At 44.5% G+C, this 23,271-nt stretch overlaps 2 protein-coding genes across 5 annotated transcripts in view; both read right to left on the bottom strand.

The window, feature by feature from the left end:
• CCDC14 (coiled-coil domain containing 14) overlaps window positions 1-1,551 on the bottom strand; it is a 38,622-nt gene extending 37,071 nt beyond the window's left edge. For 3 of the 4 annotated variants that reach the window (XM_057697879.1, XM_057697883.1, XM_057697882.1), the window contains exon 1: window positions 1,215-1,551. In XM_057697879.1, coding sequence (XP_057553862.1) covers window positions 1,215-1,415 — 201 coding nt within the window. In that variant the 5' untranslated portion in view covers window positions 1,416-1,551. The remainder of the gene's footprint in view (window positions 1-1,214) is intronic. The other variant, XM_057697880.1, reaches the window with a different exon arrangement.
• Window positions 1,552-11,585: 10,034 nt separating this feature from the next.
• ROPN1 (rhophilin associated tail protein 1) lies at window positions 11,586-22,628 on the bottom strand. The gene is made up of 5 exons (XM_057697767.1): window positions 22,513-22,628; window positions 18,303-18,420; window positions 16,500-16,661; window positions 12,267-12,442; window positions 11,586-11,771 (listed from the first exon to the last, which is right to left on the bottom strand). The coding sequence occupies exons 1-5, from the start codon at window positions 22,626-22,628 to the stop codon at window positions 11,705-11,707; spliced, it is 639 nt and encodes a 212-aa protein (XP_057553750.1). The 3' UTR covers window positions 11,586-11,704.
• Between the last annotated feature and the right edge of the window lie 643 nt (window positions 22,629-23,271).

The following is a 23,271-nucleotide window of genomic DNA, read 5'->3' as shown; positions in this document are numbered from 1 at the left end:
GGAATTTCAATCCGTAGGTGACTGTGATTACAAAAACCATGTTTTTCCCCCTTGCAGACTGCACCTGTTCTGAGTTCATTCAATATGAAAGAAACATCTATAAGGGTGGGGGCGGGCTGGAAGTCTCATAAAGAAAGCTTGAGACAGGTCTTGAGAAAAACTGCAAGATTCACATGAATGGGGAAGGCAGCATTAAAAGTGAGTTGATAAATGAAGAAAAACCCAAAAAAGGGGTGTGTGGTGTGTGGATATACTTAAGGAGGTGTTAAGATCACTCTAAGTAGAGGGTCTGCGTGAGGACTGACTGATTCACATTGGTTGACTGATTACCTGAAAATACAGAGAGAAACTGCTTAGTAGCCGAGAAAGATGAGCAACGTCTCTAGTTTGAAAACTGGCTTGATAAAAGCTAGCAAGGGCCCCCAAACGATGGAAATGTGAGAGCGCTGGACAAGGCTTCCTTCTGTAAAGTGAGCACTCCCTGAGCTGAGGGACAGGAGATGGAAAGCTAGATTTGGTGGAAAGCAGGGCATTCCAGGCGGAACAGAGCGCGGAGGCACGGAGGCCTGAGAGAACAGGGGCGCGCAGGGCCCCGCGGGAGAAACAGGTGGGGGGGGCGGGATACTACTGGGATGGGGGTGGGGCTGGCAAGGGAGGCACGGGCCAGCTCGAGAAACGGCTGTGTTGACAGGCCACAGAACTGGGATTTTACCTTGAAAATAAAAAGTGTTCCAGAGTTGGATTTTAAGCAGAAAAGAGAACCGATGAGGGGCGTGCATTTGAGGAGAGGTAAGGCTGCATGCAAGTACACTAACTGGGAGAGTGTTCTCTTCTTTTCTTTTCACTAGTAATAAAACAGCAGCCACTGTGACGGAAGATCAGCTAGCAGCGGCACTTGTGGGAACAGCCAAGAACCTCCGGTTAACGCGACAACGTCCTGAGGCTCCCAGAGGCTGTCACCGGCCCGGCGGCGGAGGCTGGACCCGAACCCGGGGCCCCCACGGCGAACACGGAACATGCAGCCTCGCGCTGTGGGGTGGAGAGTAGCTCCCCGCCCCCACCCCCGCCTCGTCTCCCCTCCCCGCATTTTTAACGCGGCAGCGCCGTCTCTGTTTTTACTTTTTTCCAAGGGGGCCCTGCACTGCTCCCGGCCCGAGGACTCCCTCCGCCCCTCTCCACCCCCACAGTGGACGCCTCGGGTCCGCAGACCTCACCTGGCCCGGCCGAGATGCAGACCTCACCTGGCCCGGCCGAGATCCGGACCTGACCATCTCCCGCAGCTTCAGAAACCTCCACACCGAGTGAAGCAAAGCCGCACGGTAAAAGGAATTAACCGCCACGGACTCCCGGCAGCCCTCGGCCCGCCCCCCGAGCTTCCGCTTCCGGGAAGGAGCCCGCCGAACGCCGCGCCTCATAGTCTCCGGCGCGCGACCCAAGCTTCTCCCCGACCGCCGCCAGGCGCCCTGGGCTTGCGCAATAGACCCCTCCGGGCCCCGGCTCGTCACACTCGGACGGAGGGTGAAAGAAACCCACAGAACGCCAGCAAGCGCGGCGCCGACGGGACAGGCAGGGGCGGGGCAAGGCCGCGCGGGGCGGGGCAAGGCCGCGCGGGGCGGGGCAAGGCCGCGCGGGGCGGGGCAAGGCCGCGCGGGGCGGGGCAAGGCCGCGCGGGGCGGGGCAAGGCCGCGCGGGGCGGGGCAAGGCCGCGCGGGGCGGGGCAAGGCCGCGCGGGGCGGGGCAAGGCCGCGCGGGGCGGGGCAAGGCCGCGCGGGGCGGGGCAAGGCCGCGCGGGGCGGGGCAAGGCCGGACGCTTCATCACCTGGGAGAGCTTTCTGTGTCCTGCGGCGAGGGCTTCCAGTGGAGGACCAATGCCCTGCATCAGCTGGGAGAAGTGGCGGAGGGGACCCGCCAGGACCAGAGGAAGGGACTGCGGTAGAGGGCGAACAGGTTTCAGAAGGAATTGCTCTGGTTCTGGGTTTTGACTCTATTTTTAGTTGGTGTTTTGTATACCGTTTTGAATGTATTTGTTCTTGGTAATCAATAAAAATCAGTCCTCCGGTCTCGTTATCTTTGAGTAATTCTGATGGCAGTTTCAAGTTTTTCATTTTGTGGCCCTTGATCTCAGAAGGCGCACATTAGTTGCGATTTTGGTTTTACTTCCAAGCATAGCTGTTTACTCTTCAGCAGAGGAAATCACTGTTAATAAAGAATAACACAATATTCTTACCATTGGCACGCTGCATGAATTTTCATGCGAATGTCTTTTTGTTTTTAAGGCATTGAGTTTTGGGTTAATGTTTTAAATCAAGTTGGGAAGGACTTCCCTGGTGGTTTGGAGGTTAAGAATCCACCTGCCAATGAAGGCGACACGGGTTCCAGCCCTGATTCCAGGAAGATCCCACATGCTGCAGAGCAACTAAGCCTGTGTACCACAACTTCTGAGCCTGCGCTCTGGAACCCGCGCACCACAACTATTGAACCCACGTGCAGCAACTACTGAAGCCTGTGCTCTGCAGCAAGAGAAGCCACCACATTGAGAAGCCACTGCTTGGCCCATGCCAGCCATGAAGACCCAACTCAGCCAATAAATTAATTAATTTAAAAAATAATAAAAAATAAATCAAGTTGGGGAGAAATTAAACAATCTAATTGATTTCATTTTTCTTAAAAAGGAAAAATCTACATTTTGAAAATCTTAATTACGATTAAAATAACACAGAAACTGAAATCTGTCCACCAATATATTGCACACTCATACTGAGTGATTTGGGGAAACTAGGTATTTAATAAATTTAGCTTTGAATTAAACTGAAAACCTCTGTCTTCCTTCTTCATCCCTCTCCTACAAGTGTTTAACATGTTCACCTGAGGCTTCAGATGTCTTTCTTAGTTGACTTGACTTTTCAAAACTTAAAATGATTTTTAATTAATACGTACTTATTTTGGGAAATATAGACAAGGAAGAAATAAAAATCACCGATGATCCCACTACCTAGGGAACACCACTTTTTTGGGGGGGGGGGTACACCAAGTTCAATCATCTGTTTTTATACATATATCCCCATATTCCCTCCCTCCCTCGACTCCCCCCCCCACCCAGGAACACCACTTTTAACATTGTTTGGTGCGTTCCCTTCTAGACTTTTTCCAACTGTGTACAGACAGTCCATGTTTATGATGGTCTGACTAAGGATTTTTTGACTTTATGATGATGTGAAAGCAATATGCATTTCAGTAAAAACTGTACTTTGAATTTTGGGTTTTCTCAGATTAGCGCTATGAGGTGAGATACTCTCCCATGATGTTGGGCAGGGCAGGGAGCCTCAGCTCCCAGTCAGCCACGCAATGAGAAGGGTAAACAATGGATACTCTACAGTCTACTGTGTTTGAGCATGTTTAACGTAGGCTAGGCTGAGCTATGACATAGGTTAGGTGTATTAAATGCATTTTTGATTTATGATAGTTTCAATTTATGATGGATTTATCAGGAAGTAATCCCATGATGTCAAGGAGCATCTGCAGTACGTATAATAATATATTACAGTAACAATACGATACATATTACTGTAACAAGTATTTTCTCTTAATATATCATCATTATTTCTTCTTAACCTACAACTACAAAATGGCTGCCTGGTGTTCCATTTCCCTACTGTTTGGAATTTTATGCTTTTCCTGTCCCTAGTTTGGTTTGTTTCATTGGGTGTTTTTCCTCTTTTAAAATTTTTAAGATAATAGTATAACCGAAAGTGGGGTTTGGCTGCTCACATCTCAAAAGCCAATAGAGTCAAGGTTGGTGAAAAGGAAAGTTTGCTTTATTTTGGATGCTGGCAACAGGGGACCAGGGTGGGGGGGGAGGAAATACCTGTCCAAAAGCCAGATCCTGCCCCTGACAATCAGATTAGGGGACAAGAGCTACTGTAGAAAGAACTTTTATAGGCAGAGGGAGGAGGCTACATGCAGAAACGACACAGCCAGCTCTCAGCTCTGACAGTCATCTTGAAATTGGTCATGTGGAGGTCTGACCAGCATCATCTTGTTTTAAGTACAGTTGATCTTCAGTTCCAGGGTCAGTTTGTTCCCATTTCCTTGAGGCCAACTCTAAGAATTGTGGCAGCTTATGTCTTGGCTACAGTCTGGTCATCATGTAGTTAACTCCTTCCACCTGATGGGGGCTTCAGTACAAGACAGCTCACAGGACATGGGTTATCTACAGCCCTTAAGGAGGAACTAAAGGTCCTTGACTTTGCTTAATGACTAGACTATTATTATTTGGTCTCCTTTGACTGTTTTCCTACATTTTCTCACTTCTCTGATTGAACTTGTTTGGCTAAATTTTTCCACAGACAAAAGGCGGGGGGGAGGGGATATGGGGATATATGTATAAATACAGCTGATTCACTTTGTTGTACTGGCAGGACATTGTAAAGCAATTATATTCCAATAAAGATCTAAAGAAAAAAAAAGGCAGATGGAGGACATGGTGGGGGAGGACCATAGGATCCTGCTTCATTTCAATAGCCTCTGAGTGGGTTTTTTTTTTTATTAAATTTTTTTATTGTAGAAAAATACACAAAACATAAAATTTACCATCTTAACCAATTTTAAGTGTACAATTCAATAGTATTAAATACATTCTAATGTTGTGCAACCATCATCACCATTCATCTCCAGAATTCTTTTCATCTTGTAAAACTGAAACACTGTACCCATTCAGCAATAAATCCCCATTCTCCCCACCACCCCTGGCCTCCAGCCCTTGGCAACTGCTGTTCTACTTTGTCTCTATGTTTTTGACTACTCCAAGTACCTCATATAACTGGGATCATACAGTAACTGTCCTTTTGTGACTGGCATATTTCACTTGTCTTCAAGCTTTATCAATGTTGTAGCATGTGTCAAAATTCCTTTCTTTTTTAAGGCTAAATAATATTCCATTTTACGTATATACCACATTTATTTATCCATCTATCTCTTGATGGACTCCTGGGTTGCTTCCAAATTTTAGCTATTGCGATTAATATTGTTGCTATAAACATGGGAGTTCTAGTATCTCTTCCAGATCCTGCTTTCAATTCTTTTGGATATATACCCAAAATTGCTAAATCATATGGTAGTTCTATTTTTAATTTTTTGAGGAACTACCACACTCTTTTCCACAATGGCTACACCATTTTACATTCCCACCAAGAGTGCACAAAGATTCCAATTTCTCCACATCCTCACCAACACTTGTTATTTTCTGGGAGTTTTTTATTGTTGTTCTTGTTTTAATAGTAGATATCCTACTTGGTATGAGGTGGTATCTCATCATAATTTTGATTTACATTTCGCTAATGATTAATGATGTTGAGCATCTTTTCATGTGTTTATTGGTCATTCACATATCTTCTTCAGCGAAATGTTACTCAGATCCCTTTGCCCTTTTAAAAATTGGGTTGTTTGTATTTTTGTTCTTGAGTTTTAGTTCTCTACATATCTGGGTGTTACTCTCTTGTCATATATGTGATTTGCAAATATTTCCTCCCATTCTATGAGTTGCCTTTTTACTCTATTGATATTATCTTTTGAAATACAGAAGTTTTTTATTTTCATGAAGTTTCAAATTTGTTCCTTTTTTCTTTTGTTACATATGTCTTTGGTGTCACATCCAAGAAATCATCAGCATATCTATCATGAAGATTTGCCCTATGTTTTCTTCTAAGATTTCTATACTTTTAAGTCTTACATTTAGGTCTTTTGTCCATTTTTAGTTAATTCTTGTATATGGTGTTAGATAAGGCTCCAACTTCATTCTTTTGCATGTGGATATCCAATTTTCCCAGCATCATTTGTTGAAAAGACTCTCCTTTCCCCACTGAATGGTCCTGGCACCCTTCAAAAATTATTTGACCATGTATGTAAGGGTTTATTTCTGGGCTCTCTATCTATTTCATTGGTTTATTTATCTGCCTTTATGCCAGTACCAAACTGTTTTTATTATGGTAGCTTTGTAGTAAGTTTGAAATCAGGAAATGTGACTCCTCCAGCTTTGCTCTTCTTTTTCAAGATTGATTTGGCTACTCAGGGTACCTTGAGATTCCATATGAATTTCAGAATAAGTTTTCCCACCTAGGGCACTGGGGGGATAGGGATTAGAATTGTGAATTACTTTGGGTAATAGAAACATCTTAAAATATTTTTCAGTCCATGAACATGAGATGTGATACATTTATGTCTTAATTTCTTTCATCATTGTTTTGAAGTTTTGATTGTACAAGTCTTTCACCTTCTTGGTTAATTCCTAAGTATTTTATTCTTTTTGATGCTATTATACATGGAATTGTTTTCTTAATTTTCTTTTCAGATTGTTCAATGTTAGTTGTACAAGAATGTAACTAATTTTTGTGTGTAGACTTTGTATCCTGCTACTTTGTTAAATTCATTTATTAGTTCTGTTTGTGTGTGTGTGTGTTGAATCTTTAGGGTTTTCCCTGGGCATGCATGCTCATGTTCTAATTTTCCCTGTATATATTATTGCTTTTGAATATCCTAGTCTTTAGTGTCTGACTCTCAAAAGAGGAACAAGAGAAAAATGAAAGGAGGAAGAAAGGGTGCCAGTCCTCTAATCCCAGGAGTCACTTCAACCAGAGGGGCTTGCAACAATGGAAGGATTTACAACAACAAAGGCCACCCATCTCATTGTCTGTACCTCTGTGATCAGAAGCAACAGTCAGTGATCAGAGCACAGATATGCAACATTTGGAGGACAGGGAGATTTTTGCCCACCCTGGCTCCCACAAGCTTTGTGCAAGGATGGCATCACTTAGAACTGCGTTTCAGCTTTAGGTTTTGTTCAGCAATAGGAGTCATCTGGCAGAAGATAGGAGGGAAAGAGGAGAGAGATTGGAGTATTCCTCCCCACTTAGCACCATTCTGGCTGATGCCTCGGCTCAGAGACTACTAACTCAGAGGAGCCACTGGGCTCCAGTTCTCTCCAGGCTCCAATAAAACATTTCCTCCCCTTATCCCTTCAGGGTGATAATGGCTGGCTGCTCTCTGAGTGCCTCAACACTGCTTGTTGGTTTCCTCATCCACGACTCTGTAAACCTTTTAAATTATCATTAAAAGTTTAACTGAGAATGTTTCCTGTTTCTTACCATGATCAGGCTCGTAGAAAGCCACCAGAGCAAATACGTTAGTAGCTAGAATGGAGGGTGGTGTGCGGGAAGATGAAGAGGACAGAAGTGAGAGAAGCATAGAAAGTATAATGAACAGGACTCGGCAATAAATTTGGGAATTAAGGCAAAGGGGAGATATTTACATTGGCCTTGGTTTCTAGGTTTTGTATCTGAATGGGTGGTGGGAGAGATGATGTTTAGGAGGGAAGTTTATGAACTCATTTCCCTCCAACATTTTATTATGAAAAAACAATACAAACTAGGAACTCATTTTGGAGCATGTAGATTAGGAATGCTTTGGAGTCATACAAGTAATAATATCAAGTAGGCTACTGGATATTTGAGTCTGGAGTTTGGTAAAGAGGTATGGGCTACAGAAACACATTTCTCAGTCCTCTGTGGTAACTGAAGCCATAGGCTTCTGAGTTTGCTCTCTGGTTACTTTCTCAAGAAAGCCTTTCCTTCCACCCCACTCCTGCAACCTAGTTCGTGTGCCCCTATACTATGCTGTTACAGCATCACTTTTCACTTATGTGATTAGTTATTTAATGTCTGTCTTCCCAAGTAGAATTCAATATCTATGAAGCAGGGAACTTATTCAGTGTAGCATCCCTAGTACCTAACACTGCCTTGTACATAGTAGGAATTCTTAACTTGTTGAGTAAATAAATGAACCAACCAGCGCTTGGACTGCTTTGTTGCACTGGGGCTTCCAGCTGCTTGAATGCTCCAAGACTCAGGATTATTCAGGACTCAGCTCTTTGAGCCTGATAGGGAAGTTTAGGTACCTCTAGTATCATGGTTAACAACTCAGTATTTTGTAATTTAGTGCACTGCACCAAGGGCTTCTTCCAGTTGGCTCACCTCTGAAGTCTCTGTTCACGTTTAACCATGTTCCAGTTTATAGGAAACCACCAAAGTTGCAAAGTGTATAAAATCTAAACTAAAAACACAGTTAAGATCTATAGCCAGCAGACAAGACTCACAAAAGCTGTGGACTGAATAATAAATTAAATTTTAGGAACACGAGCTTAGTTCTGCTTGGAAAGATCTGAGACTGCCCTATTGCTTTTCCTTAAGCCATTTGGTGACTTCTGGAATTATTTCTAACACAAGGGTTCTTAATCTTTTGAAATCCTATACAATTTTGAGAATTTATTAAAAGCCTTATAGTTTTTCCTCAGAAAAATGCTAATGTTCACATTTATGAAACATACTTACAGTTTTATCAGAGGCATTCAGGAGCCTCTCCAAGAATTTCAGGTTAAGACTCCTATTCTTATGTAATTCAGTTCTCCAGCTTTCCACACTTGAGTGTCCAGCGCCTTCTGTTGCAAGGCCCTGGTGATCTTGGAAGTTGTTGGTTAACTAAGGATAGGGAGATGGCTGACTGAATAGCTTCAAGGAGAGAGAGGGCATGGAGCACACAGAAAACGGAATTGAGCCAAAATCTTTGCATTTCCGATGGAAGCTTTAAAACTATCTGCAGTCTTCACTTTCATCAAAATAGCTTAATTTAGGAAAGAAAGAGCCCACTTCTTTTTCTTTAAAAATCTTGGTTTTATTGTTTCCTGAATGTTGTTCTTTTTAAAGGAGAAATACAAACCATATGTTACAGGGGTCTTAGTTTGCCAGCTTAACTGAGGTCACGCTAGGATTCAGATATGTCTGGTCATGATAGGAAGGCCAGTGGGATGGGTCTGACCAGGGTCTATTGGCAGCGAGGACCAAGAGAGCCCCTTTGGAATGATCTCAACTAGGATAGTTACAAAGTAGTTGGTTTGGGACAATGTGGCAAGTTTGAAGGTCAAGTGCGATTTTACTACAGTGCAGTTTCAGTCACTTATTGCCCTGCAGCCCCTATGGACTTGTCCCTCACCCAAGGAGAGAAACGGTAGTGATTAAAATGCTAAAAATTATTTTTAAAATCTGTAAGGCATTGTGCAGAGGTTGGCGGTACCCATCCATACGTCTTCAAAGCTTGCTTATTGTGTGCATCTGTGACTTCCTACCTACGAGCTTTGTTTCCGGAGCAAAAGAAGCAAGCTCAGGCCATGATCTGGGCAAGCTGTTAATGTCAGAAAGTTAAGTCCCTGGAAGAAGCCCTCAGTCAATGACAGATGTGAACAGGGTGAGGAAGCAGCCCTTAACCAATGATGGAGAGCTTCCTCATCCCTCTGGTGAGGATAACTCTGAGGTGTGTTCTGCACTGCCTCCCGGAGTCCTCCAGCAGGACTGGGCTCCGGGATAACTGGCTTGATAACACACCTCTATTTGCTTTCTTCCCTTCACCATCTTACTTTCCCTACTCCGTTTCCTCTGTTCCTGGGATTGACTGCCCCCCCCAAAAATGTATGCACTTAAATCCTTGTCTCAGAGGCTGTTTCTGGGGGGAAACTCCATACAAGGTAAGACAGGCAGTGTGCATACAGGGCAGCACAAATCTGCAGTCAGAGAGACCTGGATTCAAATTCCTTCTTACCAGTGACAATGAGTAACAATTTCTCTAAGACCGTTTTTTCATCTATAAAATGGGGATAATAATACTGACTTCGGAAGGCCAGGTCATAAAGAAAAATCTGCGAATGTATGTAAAGTGTCATCTATAGTGACTTGCACATAGTAAGGGCTTAATAAATGTTGGCTATTATCATTAACATAGTATTCAAAGTATTGTTAATACAGCATCGCGCAGGGATAGGGAAGAGCTGTTTTTCACGCTTGGGATGACTGCTGAAGCAGATTGGTTTGGGAAAGGTGCTGTAGAGCCTGTGTCTCTGATGGGCATCTGTGGCTTAGCAATCAATGGCTTAGAGGAAGCATCGCCACAGTGAGCCAGAGCAGGAGGGGAGGAAAAGGGCAGACACCAGGCGGTGGCTTCGCAGATGAGCAATGCGCAGTGCCCCGCAGGTGTTGCCAATTGTGCTTCGTCTCGACTGATGGTTACAGCACCGTCGATGACTTCATATCTGTGTTCAGGATTCACTTTGATGGCGGGGGTTTCATTAGCTCCCCTCCTCAGGGATTATGCTCAGGGCTACTGAGGTTTAGTTTCTAATTTCAATCTGTTTTCTCAAATGCACAAAGGATCTTTTAACTTTTATTATTTTATGAACTTGTTGTCTTAGGGTCTTTCAGACTGGGGCTGTTCCCTCTGCTCCCCTTCACTCCTCACTCCCAGGCAAGATCATATTTAAGTTCTTTGATCACAGTGAAAGACAAAGAGAGAGACTGAGGCAGGTTAAAGGATTTCACTCATCCTCTACCCTGGTTAATTACAGAGCAGGGTTTCACCTGCAGCGCTTCAGCCTTTCAAACAGCCGAAGGTCCCAGAGTGGATGTAACTGATGGACCACTTTGGCTGATGGCAAACAGCATGGAGGATGAGTTGTTCCCCACCTCCTGCAGGTGTAGCCAGATGACTGTGGGGGTAGAATTCATTTCAGCCCTTTTTATTGTTTCACTCTAGGTCAAAATCAAGGGCCTGTCGTGACATCCCATCACAATCTTATTTATTTAGACACTAATAGACAAAAATTTCCCCAATTCAGTAGAGAGATGCATATATATGAAAAAAGCAACCTAAACACGATTTTTATACAAAAAAAAAACTTTCAAGAGGGGATAGTATTACAGATAGAAGGGACCAGGCAACCTGGGCACACCTGGCCTTAAGAACAATAACCACACAGCGTGTTAACCTCATTGCCTCCAGGTGACCTTGTCAGAAGGTCTTAAGCTCATGCAGGTGATTTGCCTAAGAAGGTCTCATTACATCTGGATATGGTGTAAGACACCTTAATGTAGACACGTCAATAATCATCTCTGAAACGCTTTTTTAGTATCTCTCAAGGCCACTTACATTAAAGTGATTTAAGTTCATGCCTTATCTTCACATTAGATTGTGAGCTCCTTGAAGGCAGAATTCACATGTGATTTATTTGTATATGCCCAGAAGCCAGCACAGTTCCTGGCTAGGGCTGCTTGGTGTAGCAAAAGAATAAAATGGAAATTACTAAAAAAAATATGATTCTTGTTGTTTATCCAAAACTCAAATTCAAATTTAACTGGGTGTTCTGTATTTTGTCTGGCAATCCTATCCCTGGCATACAGCTAACCTCAGTAAATATTGGTGAGTGAGTGAGTGAATGCATGAAATAAACTGGTAAAAACATGGGTTGACCATGTAAAAGGTACTCATGTAAATTATGCCTAACAATCACAGAACATCAAAACTGTGTCTGGATAACATTCTACCTTTGAAAATCTGACTGCCTGGATTTCACCTGAGATGCATTTTCTATCCATGCTTTATCAGCCACTTAGCGTCCATGTGGGAAGAATACTAGTCTTCTGTTAAGGGAGGTGTTTTGTTCCAATTTATATCTTTAGTCCACACATTTTTGATTTCACATTTTTGCCTAATTGTTTATTAGTGTGTACCAGTTTCACAAGAAAATTGACATTGGATGGTGTATGGGGTTCAGTCATTTTGAGGCACAATCATCTCTGTATCTTCCTTTAAAATTGCCAAAAGTGTGCTTTTACTCCAGCCGAACCCTGGGGTTTTGGGTAAAGTCACTCACCTTGATTAAACCATCAGGACCAATACTGTTTGGGGAAAAATACATATTTGGGGGTTAGTTCATTTAACAACGAATCTTAAGAAAGACAATATATAAACAACTCTTTCACTCCAAATTAACTCTGCTGCCATCACCCTCTTTTTCTCTGACCCCTTGACTGCCTGTTCCTCCTCCCCCCCTCCTACCCCAAGGGTCAAACCTGAACGGGAGCCAAAGTCACAAAGTGTCTTGCTGAGACACAGCCGCCTGGCCCCGCCCCCAGGGTTTCTGATTTGATGGGCTCAGGGCGCAGCCTGAGAAATCCCATTTCTAACACTGGTCTGGGTAGCACTCTAAGAATCACTGTCCTATACCATTCCTTCTCTTCCATTTCTCCTTCTCTTTCTGATCCTTATTTATTGTTCTTCACAATATTCCTCTATTCCCAGAGCAGTATCATACAGGAACCTCACTATATCCTGGCCTGCTAGATTTGTTTTCTGCATACTCTTTCCCCTCCAACTGGTAAATGTTTACTTACACTTCCTGTTCAATGTAGTTCAGCATTCGACTGACGTGTGATGCAGAGATCTCCCCATCCACTTCAGCAATATATGTGTAAAGAAACTGGAAGGTGCTGAAAGGGATCCGGGGAGGGCCACCATCATGGTCAGATGATAACACTTCACACACTATCTTGAGAGTTTTGGCAATGGTCTGTAAAGCCATAAGGTTAAATGAGGAGGTCACTATTCCAAACTAAATTCTTAAGATCAGTTTAGACACGATAAAGAAAACAAAAACCTTGCTTTCATAAAATAAAGTGGGGATGATGGAACATTCTGGAAAGCTTGAATTTTTTACACCCAAATGTCATTTAATTCAATCTCAATATATTGAGTACTGGATGTCTTTCCTTTTCCTTTCCTTCCTTGGTTGGAGGGATACTTTCAAGGAATTAAGCTTATAAACTGTTGTATGCTTTACGAACTTTATTGCTTTAATGAGAATAACCTCACTAAAGGAGGGGTATTTGCTTTTGCATTCTACAAAATTAGAATGATTTCTTCTTACTGCCCTCCAGTCTTATCTCTAAAGGGCTGAAATGATTAGTCTAGCTTGTATGCTCCAGCGAGACACTTGGAGCGATAACCCAGAAGGGGAGTAGACGACTTTCATTTACTCTCTCCTGCCCTTGGGAGTTCTCTCCTGGAGGTCATTATTAAGCACTGTGGGAGGCAGTGTGCCAGGCACCTCTACAAAGGAGGGTGGGAGAGTGGGCCCACAGGAAGCTGGTAAGAGGTTGTCAGAGAGGATGGGAGGGCATGCGAATGACTTGAGGTCAGCATGACAGTGGTTTTGGGTCGATTTGCAAGCATGCGTGTGCTGAACTTCATAATTTCCATCTATAGTTCATCCTCTCTGCTTCTAAAAAAGACCTCTCCTGGCCCTATTGCCTTTGTTCTATAGTCCTCTTCCTACAGCCTCATCCAACTTGGGGTGCTGTTATGGGCTGAGCTATGTCCACCCAAAATTCATATGTTGAAGCCCTAACCCCTAGAAGCACAGAATGTGACTGTATTTGGAGATAGGGCCTTTCAAGAACTAAGTTAAAATGAAGTCATCACAGTGGGCCCTAATCCTACGGGTCTGGTGTCCTTATAGGAAGAGATTCGGATGCAGAGAGAGAGAATGGGAGAGAGAGAGAGACCAGACACGTGCATGCAGAGAGGGACAACCATGTGAAGAAAGAGACAATACCATTTACAAGTCAATCAGAGAGGCCTCAGATACCTAGACCTCAGACTCCCATCCTCCGAAACAGCAAGGAAACAAATTGCTGTTATTTAAGCCACCCGGAGTTCTTTGCTATGGCAGCCCTAGCATTCTAATAAAGGTGCCTTCTACCCGGAATATCTTTGATTGATTACTCAAATAACAAATCCTCAAGTTCTATTGCCCTTGTAAGATTTTCAAATATTTTCAAGTATTTAATAAATAGATGAATGGATAAGAACTGTCTGAACTGGAGCTTTTTGGTAAACTTTGATAAATGTAAAGTAAACAGAGGTCTGCATTCTGTCTGCACAAGATTTTTTGGTCAGGTGGGGATCCACTCCATAGAGATAGACTTTAAGCATCTTACAAGCCTCATTTTCAAACTCAGAGGTGAAAAGCTCAGAAAGTGCATTATTTGTTAACAAAACATGCCCTTCCTTCCAGCGAACACAATCACACAATCTCTTCTTGTATATAATTGGTCTCAGTGGAACAGGAGTTGGAGTAGGTATTCTAGAGGAAGGAGTGCTGAAAGAGAAGAGGAACACAGGTAGCGTATTGAATCACGGGTAGGTTCAGGGAGCACAAGACTGGAGTAAATGCACCTGCTCCCTAAATTCCTGCCATTAGATTCTTCTACAAGGAGGGGACTGGATTTTCTAAAGGCACAGAGATCATGACTGGCTGGTGAGCTGGTAAAGCAAGGAGGGAGTTTCTGGGCTTGCCGCTAAGGGTGTATGAATTAGCAAGAAAGCAACCTTCCTCCAGATGGTGACACCCTCACCACCCCCACATTTAAGCTCCCAGCAATAGTCCAACATGAAACAAATGGGTAAAACGGGATTGGCCTTGGATTCACAGGGCACCCTTTATTTACACACTAGACCTTCATGCTGACTTCACCTCTAGGTCTCCTTTGACATAAGGATGATGGAGGAGGGGCAAAGTCAGACACCTCAGTGCCTCTCAGAATTGGCGGGGTCCACTGTTAACCAGAGCCAGGCCTCTTGGTGTCTCAGTGGAAGCAGAGAAGATGGAACAGAAGCAGAGAAGGTGGAACGGAATCACAGGATGTCAGAGATCAAAGGACCTCGTGGAACACCTAATCCAACCTCCCCGTTTTAGCAGGGAGGTAGAAAGAATTCACCTCACGGTTCCCTCTCCCCAGTTTGGGCAGCAGCCCTATCAAAGTAAACCTAGCAGCTGCAGAGGGAGGGGTGGAATTTGGTTTTCCAAAGTCACTCTGGGTTACTGTGAGCTTTGTGAACACGGAGAGGACTCAGACACCTCCAAGGTGGTGACGGGCTGCGATGTAGAGCACCAAAGGCAGGGAGCAGATGAGAGCAACCTGGAAGAGACTTAACGAGGCCCTGAGCACCAGGGAGAATGGAGGTGAGCTGGTTGGGGGACTATGGAGCTGTGAGAGAGAAGAGACCAAAGACTAGCTGCACAGCTAGCGACCACACTGATGAGTATTTCCATTGAGATCAGAGATGCCAGAGAGGACCAAGGGATCTGGGAACCCTCCTACTGGCTGCTCTGAGATCCAAGCGTCACCCATTTCCTTGAACACTCAGCTGCCACCTTGAAAAGAGGAGCAGTGGGGAGAAATCTGAGAGACTGAACAATTTACCTGAAAGCTGTTTTCAGTTACTGCACCAGATGAAAATTCCTGGGTTAGCCTGAATCTACTTATTTTCTTACTCCACCCTCCATGGGTAGAGTAGATGGGGAGGAGCAGGATTAACAACAGTGAAAGTACATTTCCCCCCTCCTTGCACATCTCTGAATGTGGTTGTGAGTAAATTTGTGACTCTATGAGAATTTAATAAGACATGTCCATTTTAAATTTTTCCTCCATGATTTTCCCCAATCCTTGGGGCTATTTCCACAGAAGCGTGATAGTGTTGATTGGCAACGTATCTGCCTCTGCTGCTGAGAGTAGTCTATTCATTGCATAATAGTGGTAGAGAGGGCAGCAAAGAGGAAGAAAACCCACGAATGGCCTCTCCTCTCTTCCTCTCTAAAGAAATAATTATGCTGAAAGTTGAGCAGAACCTACAAGAAAAGTTGGACTACAATATTTCCGGTAACTTTTCTTGCAAACAAAAGTGCCAAATATGCATACCCAGGATATTGGAGAAGAAAGAACAAGATTTTATTTAAATATACTGAATGATTCAAACTACCTTTTTCATACCATTTGGTTTTGGCAGAGGCAATAATTTTCTCATTAATTTTTAAACTTGTATGTATTTCAAGGATTAAAAACATTTTTCTGACTCATTTTCATTTAAGTTATTATAATGGTTTAACAAGAGTGAGTCCACATATAAGATGATAACTAAAGCTTTCAAGTATGTGTGTGAACTGGTTTCTTTAAAATAGGAAAACGGCTTCTCCAATTGTAAATCAAGTCACATTTGGAAAAGGCATGAATTTGCGCATCCTGCATCTATGGGGATGTCATGACTGTGAGTCTGGAAATAGCCTCATCTCTCCTTTCCTGCTCTCTTATCTCTGATTTTTGTATCCAATTATGCTTATCAAACAGTAGTTTTCTATAAGGCTGTACCTCTTTTAAAAAATCTCTATTGGCATATCTTCTAGGTGTCTGAAACCCAAGCATAAGCCAATCTTCTACAGTAGGCGCTTGGTTATCTTTAAGAATATGAATGGAGGGAGCAGCGTGGCAACGGAAATAAACATAAGGGCAATGACTGAAATTCATAAATAATCCAAAAGCTGCATTTTAGTCAACCTCTCCCCAGAGTCTGATGACAGCTTTCGCCGCTCTCCTCCCAATGCCTGCTCCTGGCTGATGCACAGACAAACGATCTTAATGCAGAGAGGAGAAGGAGTGGACAAGAAGGGGTGCACTCCTCATCAACCCTGGAGAGTTGACTGTGTGTACTTACTTCCCCGCCCCTCACCCCCCAGCCCAGGTCCCGAGAGATTTTCCCTTAAGGAACAAAACCCGTTAAAGCTAACTCACAACTCCAAGAGAGCTGCAGGCAAGGGCTAGAAACTTCAGCCACTCGATCTCCTCCGTGAAGCGGCCCACGTTCATCACACTATTGAACAGGTCGGTGGGGAGGCTCAGCACCTTCCACATCTGGGCCAGCTCATCTGCGTGGATGATCAGCCTGCCGGCAACCTGCGGGGCCGCGGACAGACACAGGACAGGGAATGAGGGACAGGACGAGAGAAGGCCCTGAGAAACCTATCCGGGGGTGAGGCCCCCGTTCTCTCAGCACACGGCAAGGGGTGGGGGAGGGTGTCGGGGGTCAAACGGGACTCTGGCAGTTCTCTTTGCCGGGGTAGAGAAATAGCCATCCTGGTGAAGAACGTTCTGAGAAGTAATTTAATCATTTAAACGTCAGGGATCAGCGTTACAGGGAAAACGTACATGCATATTACACTTTAATTTTTTCCTAGTGCTTTTATTATCTGCTGCTTCACCCCTAGGTTGTCCCTATAAGGCAGATAGGGCAGCCTGAAAGTGAAACCAAGGGGCAGAGAACTTGTCTGAGACCACTAATTAGTGGTGAAACTAGAACTAGATGTTAAATCTCTTGCTTCTAGACTCCGCTGAGTTCTTTGCACTAGACGCTGAATGCAATGCTCACGCTTTCCTGGGAATATCATGGGGTCTATGGTCTGGATGCCTAGTGTTGCTTGGTCCCAGGTACCTCAGATCTCTGCCATGTCTACTGCACGAGGTGATTGGTGGTCAAGAGGAGAAGGGCACAGGGACTTGCCTGATGGTGCAGTGGCTAAGAATCCGCCTGCCAATGCAGGGGACACAGGTTCGAGCCCTGGTCTGGGAAGATCCCACACGCGCCACAACTACTGAGCCTGCGCTCTAGAGCCCACAAACCACAACTACTGAAGCCCGCGTGTCTAGAACCCACAAGCCACAACTGCTGAAGCCCACATGTCTAGAGCTTGTGCTCTGCAACAAGAGAAGCCACTGCAATGAGAAGCCTGTGCACCGCAATGAAGAGTAGCCCCCGCTCACTGCAACTAGAGAAAGCCCATGCATAGCAATGAACACCCACCAAACACAGCCTATAAATAAATAAACAAATAATTAAAAAAAAAAGAGGAGGAGGGCACAAATGGCCAGTTGTTGGCCAACAATACAATAATGGTGCAGATGCCCCAGTGAAATGCTCCTACACCTTCCTTGGTCCTCTGACATGCTAAGCTTCTGGGACCAAGGCAGTTGGCTAAGTCGGTCCTGAATCACCCCAAACCTCTTGGTCCTGGAACCTAAAGTGAGGCACGGCAGTGATAAGCCACATTTCTTGGGAGTTGGCCAAACTGCAAGCTATCTCAAGACAGACCCTCCTCATCCATTCACACCATGGCTCCAGGCCCATGTGGCTGTGGAGAGAGGCTAAAAGCTAGGCTATGTCTGCACCTGGGATGAGTGAGGAACTATAATATGCCCCTTCCCAAACTGGCCAGGTATCTGTGCTTGATCAGTAAGGGAGACACTGGTAAGGGATGTGGACCTGCCCTTTCTAGAGAGAAGGAACTCACACTGCATTGAGCCCCTGGACATCCTGCCAGCTTCAGGACAATGTGGGATGACCCAAGCAACAACTCAGCATACAGCGTGTTTCACCATCATTCCTACTTCCTCAGGGGAAGATTTACTCTCAGTTCTTGGTTTACTGAATTTTAAGACAATACTGAGTGGCCAGTGGACAGGCAAGGGGACGTCTGTCTGTACCCACCCAACCTGGACATCATCCCCACATTCCCCTCCGCGCTGCCGTTTGCCCCTTACCCGAGAATGCAGGATCTTTAACAGCTCTGGTGTAAGCTCAGCCCAGTTAGACAAAGTCATTCGCTCAGACCGCTCGCTCGCTGGAGGAAACTCTCCATGGGACATAGCCCCAAAATAACTACAAGAAAAAAAAGTTAGGGGGCTGGGGGGAGCAGCCTCTACTTAAGTGGCCTCTGGATGCTTTGGGAATCTCCTCTCCTCCACCCTTTTTTTTTTATAAGGCAGGTAACAGTCTATGTTTTTTTTTGTTTGTTTTTGTTTTTTTTTTAAAGTTACGGCCACCTTTCTACTCATTAGGGCTGAATTTTTAAGGAGAATAAATGTTAGTCAGGGAAATGACGTGGTGAGGACATGGACCTGGATGAATTCAAGGAGCCATAAACTGTTTAGCTTATGATTTAATTAGGGGAGTAATAAGTATAATATAACAAAGACTATCCTCCCTCTCCCATTTCTTTTTTTTTTTGAGGGAAGGGGTGGAGGAAAGAACATTTATTAAGTGGCTTCTACACGCTGGACACGGTAATGCTAAGCCTCTGGGACCGAGGCAGCTGGCTGTCAGTCCTGAATCACAGGAAAAGCTTGAATGTGTTACTGTACACTTAAGGGATAGAGATGACTTAGGGAATAAAAAGACTTGTTCTTCTCTAAGGTTGAGGAGTACCAAAAGTTTGGTATGGAACTCCCTGAAGCATATTAGGTCTGGGCATTTTTTTCAGTCATTCCCTCCTATGTGTTTTACACATGTTCATGTGCACATGCAGAGACACACACAGACATACACACACACATAGGCATATATATTGAGACATAACATATTGATATACATATTGCACAAATATATATGTATGTCTATTATATATGTATGTATATAAAAGGAGAGAAAATTATTGCTATTGTAAAGTCCCCACTCTTTTTCATGAAGGAAGAATCCTAGTACCTGGAGGATCTTTTTTTTTTTTTTTTTTTTTTCAAATATAAAAATCTTTATGCTTGGTACAATGGCTATCTACATACTTAAAGTTGGTATTAGGTAGTAGTAGGGGTGTGCAATCTTGGAAAGAGAAGTTGGAATGTGGGAACTGTAGGAGCTTTAGGACCCAGAGGCCATAACTCAACCAGGGAGAAATGTAGCTGGGTCCCAGTTGTTATCTATATGTGCCTGTTTACTCCCTAACTCCTCTTGCCTGTTTCCTGCCTACCTCTGTTACTATGTAGCCCTTGTAACCCTAAAACGGCCCAGAGGCCATGAAAAAAAAGTATCCAATCAAATCACTTGCTACCTTCCTTGTTACCATATTTGGGGGACAAAGAAAGCCTAATGTATAGATATGTAACAAAAAAGTATAAAAGAGACTGCCCCACTGTGTTCAGGGCTCAGCCTTTGAATACCAATCTGCTGAGCCAGTACCAGCATAAATAAACACTGCTTACAGCTCTTGCTTCACTCTGTAAAATCCCACAATAGGAAGAGAATTAAAATGACTTGCATAAGAAAGGGGAGGAGATGGGGTGCTCTGGGGGCTGAGGCAGGAAGGGTTCCCAGCTGGAAGAAGTGAGGCTTGGAACTTCAAAGGGGAGAGGAGAGAAGGTTAGCAGGGCACTAACAGAGGCTCAGGTGAGAAGACACCCCAAAGAAGGGTTTGAGACGAGCTTATGTGGGTTGTGTGCTGTAAAATCCTCCTCTATCTTCCCTCAAAAATGTCAGTAACATCTTCCTGCACATCAGTGCTTCGTGGAATGGACTTCGTTTTGGTGCAGTGTGGGAAAACACTGAGCCCTGTTTTGGGATTGACCTATAATGGGACCAGGCTGCCTGCAGCAGAGAATGGACATGAACAGTTGAAAGTGGGGCACTGATGCTACATGGAAGGGCCTGTCTCCAGCAGAAGTCTTGTTATTGACTACCCCTGGATCGTGGCTCTGGTCCTCTCTTCCTTTTTATTAATTTCCCCAGATCCAGGTAATATAAAAAGAATACAGAGGGAATTTTATAAAAGCCGTACAATGATGGGGCAAACCCACTGTCTGTCTCTAAGCCTCCACACACTGCAGAGCAACAGCTTCTGGGATTAAAACACCTTCCCAGCACCCCTCAGAGGTCACCAGCAGGGAGGGCAGAAGTACTTTCAGGCCAACACTACCAATATGCACGAGCAGTCTCCACAGACAGGTCAGTGTTGGGGCAGGTGTGGCTCAGCAGCAATGTCTTTGGACCTTGTAGCAGAGCTGGTTAGAGAGCATGGAAACGAGGCTGTAGTCATGGAGTCATCTTCTATGGGTTATTTAACTCCATTTGCAGTGAGCAATTCCATGGTTCTTCAGATTTGTGTGGTCACACATAGCCAGCTGAAGACAAATTTGTTTATGTCCTGCTGATGTCATAAGATGCTTTCTTCATGGACAGCACATATGCAGGGAAACTTTTGCTTGTGATGAATTAAACAGACATTTTGTCTTGGAAATACTTTGTGGAGTTTTACCTCTAAAATGCTGCAGGTTTGTAAGTTACATAAAGCCATCTGACAAGTGCTTTCCTTGTCTGAATAGATGGAGAGTAGAGTGCTCCTGGGTCATGTTCTCCCTTTTCACTGTAGTTAAACTACAAACTGATTCTTCACGGATATCTAAAACATTTATAGCACATGATACAATATGGGAGCAAGCAGGCTACAACAGTGGAATGTTTTCTCCCATAAATGTCAGGGACAATACCAAGAAATGTCATTTTTTTGCTATAAAGCAGCAGCGCAGGAACAATAAAATGGGGTTTTAAACTATCGTATGGTATAAAACAAAGTCTGTCTGAGTGTGCCAAAAGAAATTAGTCTTCTGATGCTAAAGTTCAACCTTAGAGGTAATGTATACAATTTAGAATGGAAAACTAAACGGGGTTCATTACTAGGCCAAGCAACCCCATTTGTGTCAGCACCACTGGCTTATTTTCCTTCCATTTGTAAAAGCTTCATCCTAGCCCAGCCTAGGAGCAGGAGCGCACTGGCCAGGAGCCTCTGTGAGGCTCTTTTGAGATTACACCGTGAGCCTTCTGAAAGGTGTCGGCAACTTCTCACCACCTGCTCCATGCACCTCCTCAACCTCATGCTGAGGGCCTTTTCCCCTCCCTCAACACACCAGCTCCACTCTGCGCCCTCTTACTCCTCACCCCTGTCTCCCACCGAAGCCCTTCTAAGCAGGCCATCACCAAACAGTAAAAATAGCCTGAAAATGGTCCCTGGGGGGCCTGGTCAGCTCCCGACTCCTGCCCCAAGCCTCAGTCCCCCAGTTTCAAGCAGGCACTTTTGTCTAAGGAGCAATTCCGTAGCTGGGAGCCTTTCTGCGTGAAGCTGTTTCAGTCTCAGCTAGCAGCTATTGTGCAGGCTCCTTCCACTGAGCGGTCTCTGGGGGAGCCTCCTGAAAGAGGACACCTGTGCTTGAGGTGCACGGCTTGCAGCCAAGCCTGTGCTCGCCTGCCCCCATAACTCTTGCCTCCCTTCTCTGGAATGCAACATGCACTGTGCGGACAGCCTTATGTTGAAGCAACACATTACTTCAAAGCCACAGTCAAGAAAACAACAATTTCCCCAAAGACAAGATACAAAGTGTCTCTGGCTGGGGCACAAGAATGAGTGTTAACAGCAGTAGAGGAAGCTGTCTCATCCAAGGAGTAAATCCGGGAGTGAACCCTCGCGGACGGATCCCGCACAGTGCGCCACCTGGGCCGTCACCTCGCTCCCCCGCGGGTACACTGCTGCCACCTAGTGGTTAGCCCTGAGACTGAGGCCCTGGTTTACACCAGGGAAAGGCCGGCTCAGCTCCGGTGGTCCTGAACCCTTCTTTCCGCTGGGACTGCGGTGGGGAAGAGGTGGAGGCGGGTGGAGTGCAGGGACGGGATGGAGTGTGCGTCTTTGATGTGGTGTGGTAGTCTAACTCTTGCTGCTTGCTCTAGGACACTTTGCCTATAGCCCTGGCGTCCTATTGCTCGGATTCGTTCCTTAGGAGGATGGCCTCTAGCCTGGCCCAGTTTGCAGTATTTACGTGTGGATTTTAAAGCAGCAAGGCAATGCGAGAGCTGAACATCGCAAATATTATGCTAATTAGTCCCGACTCCCAGGCTGCAGCCATGACAACCTCCTCAGTTTTCCAAGCCCTTCTCCGCCCCGCTCCACCTCCAATGGGAACCCAGAGCTGGAGATGAGAAAGGAGTACGTACTCGGCCGCCCACTGGATGAGGTCCTGCGGCTGTGTCCGAATGGCGGCTTTGGTAAATTGCTTCAGCAATTCCGGCAGCTCCGGGGGGATGCATATTTGCTTATCTGTCTGAGGCATTGATTGGTTGACCTATGGGGGGGGGGATAAAATGAGATCTTTGGATCATAAAATGACAGGAATCTTGCACAGGAGGTCATCCAGCCTGTTTGACACTCTCAGTATTGGGGAGTTCACTACCCCACAAGACAGATCTCCGAGGTTAGAAAGTGTTTCACTAATCCCTGCTTTTTGTTGTTGTAATTAATTCTTTCATTTCCATAAAAACCCATAATACTATTTGTTCACTAAAAAAGTTGAGATTAACAAGAAATAAGCAAAAATACCCCTAATGATATCACCCTGAAATATTGGGTGTCTCCTTCCGGAATTTTTCCAATGTAAATATATATTTGTATATATAAAAATGAGGTCATACAAAACAGCTTATTTATTCAACATCATATCATGACCATCCATATTTACTCTGTGAATCCTCTATTACTTGACTTCGGGTTAGGTATTTCCGAATAAAAATAATCATTACATAGCCATTTGATAAACATCTCTCTTTACATTTGCAGGTACCATCCACTTTAATAGTAAAAGAGAAACTTGTATGTTTCACTCAAAAAGTTCCAGGACAAATTGAAACAAAACATGAAAATCCATAGACAGTATGCAACACTACGCAAATAAACAACTGATGAAAAGACTTTGCTTT

The sequence above is a fragment of the Hippopotamus amphibius genome, chromosome 10 (genome assembly GCF_030028045.1).
Source record: "Hippopotamus amphibius kiboko isolate mHipAmp2 chromosome 10, mHipAmp2.hap2, whole genome shotgun sequence".
Classification (NCBI taxonomy): domain Eukaryota; kingdom Metazoa; phylum Chordata; class Mammalia; order Artiodactyla; family Hippopotamidae; genus Hippopotamus; species Hippopotamus amphibius.
This window is presented reverse-complemented; position numbering and strand designations above follow the sequence as displayed.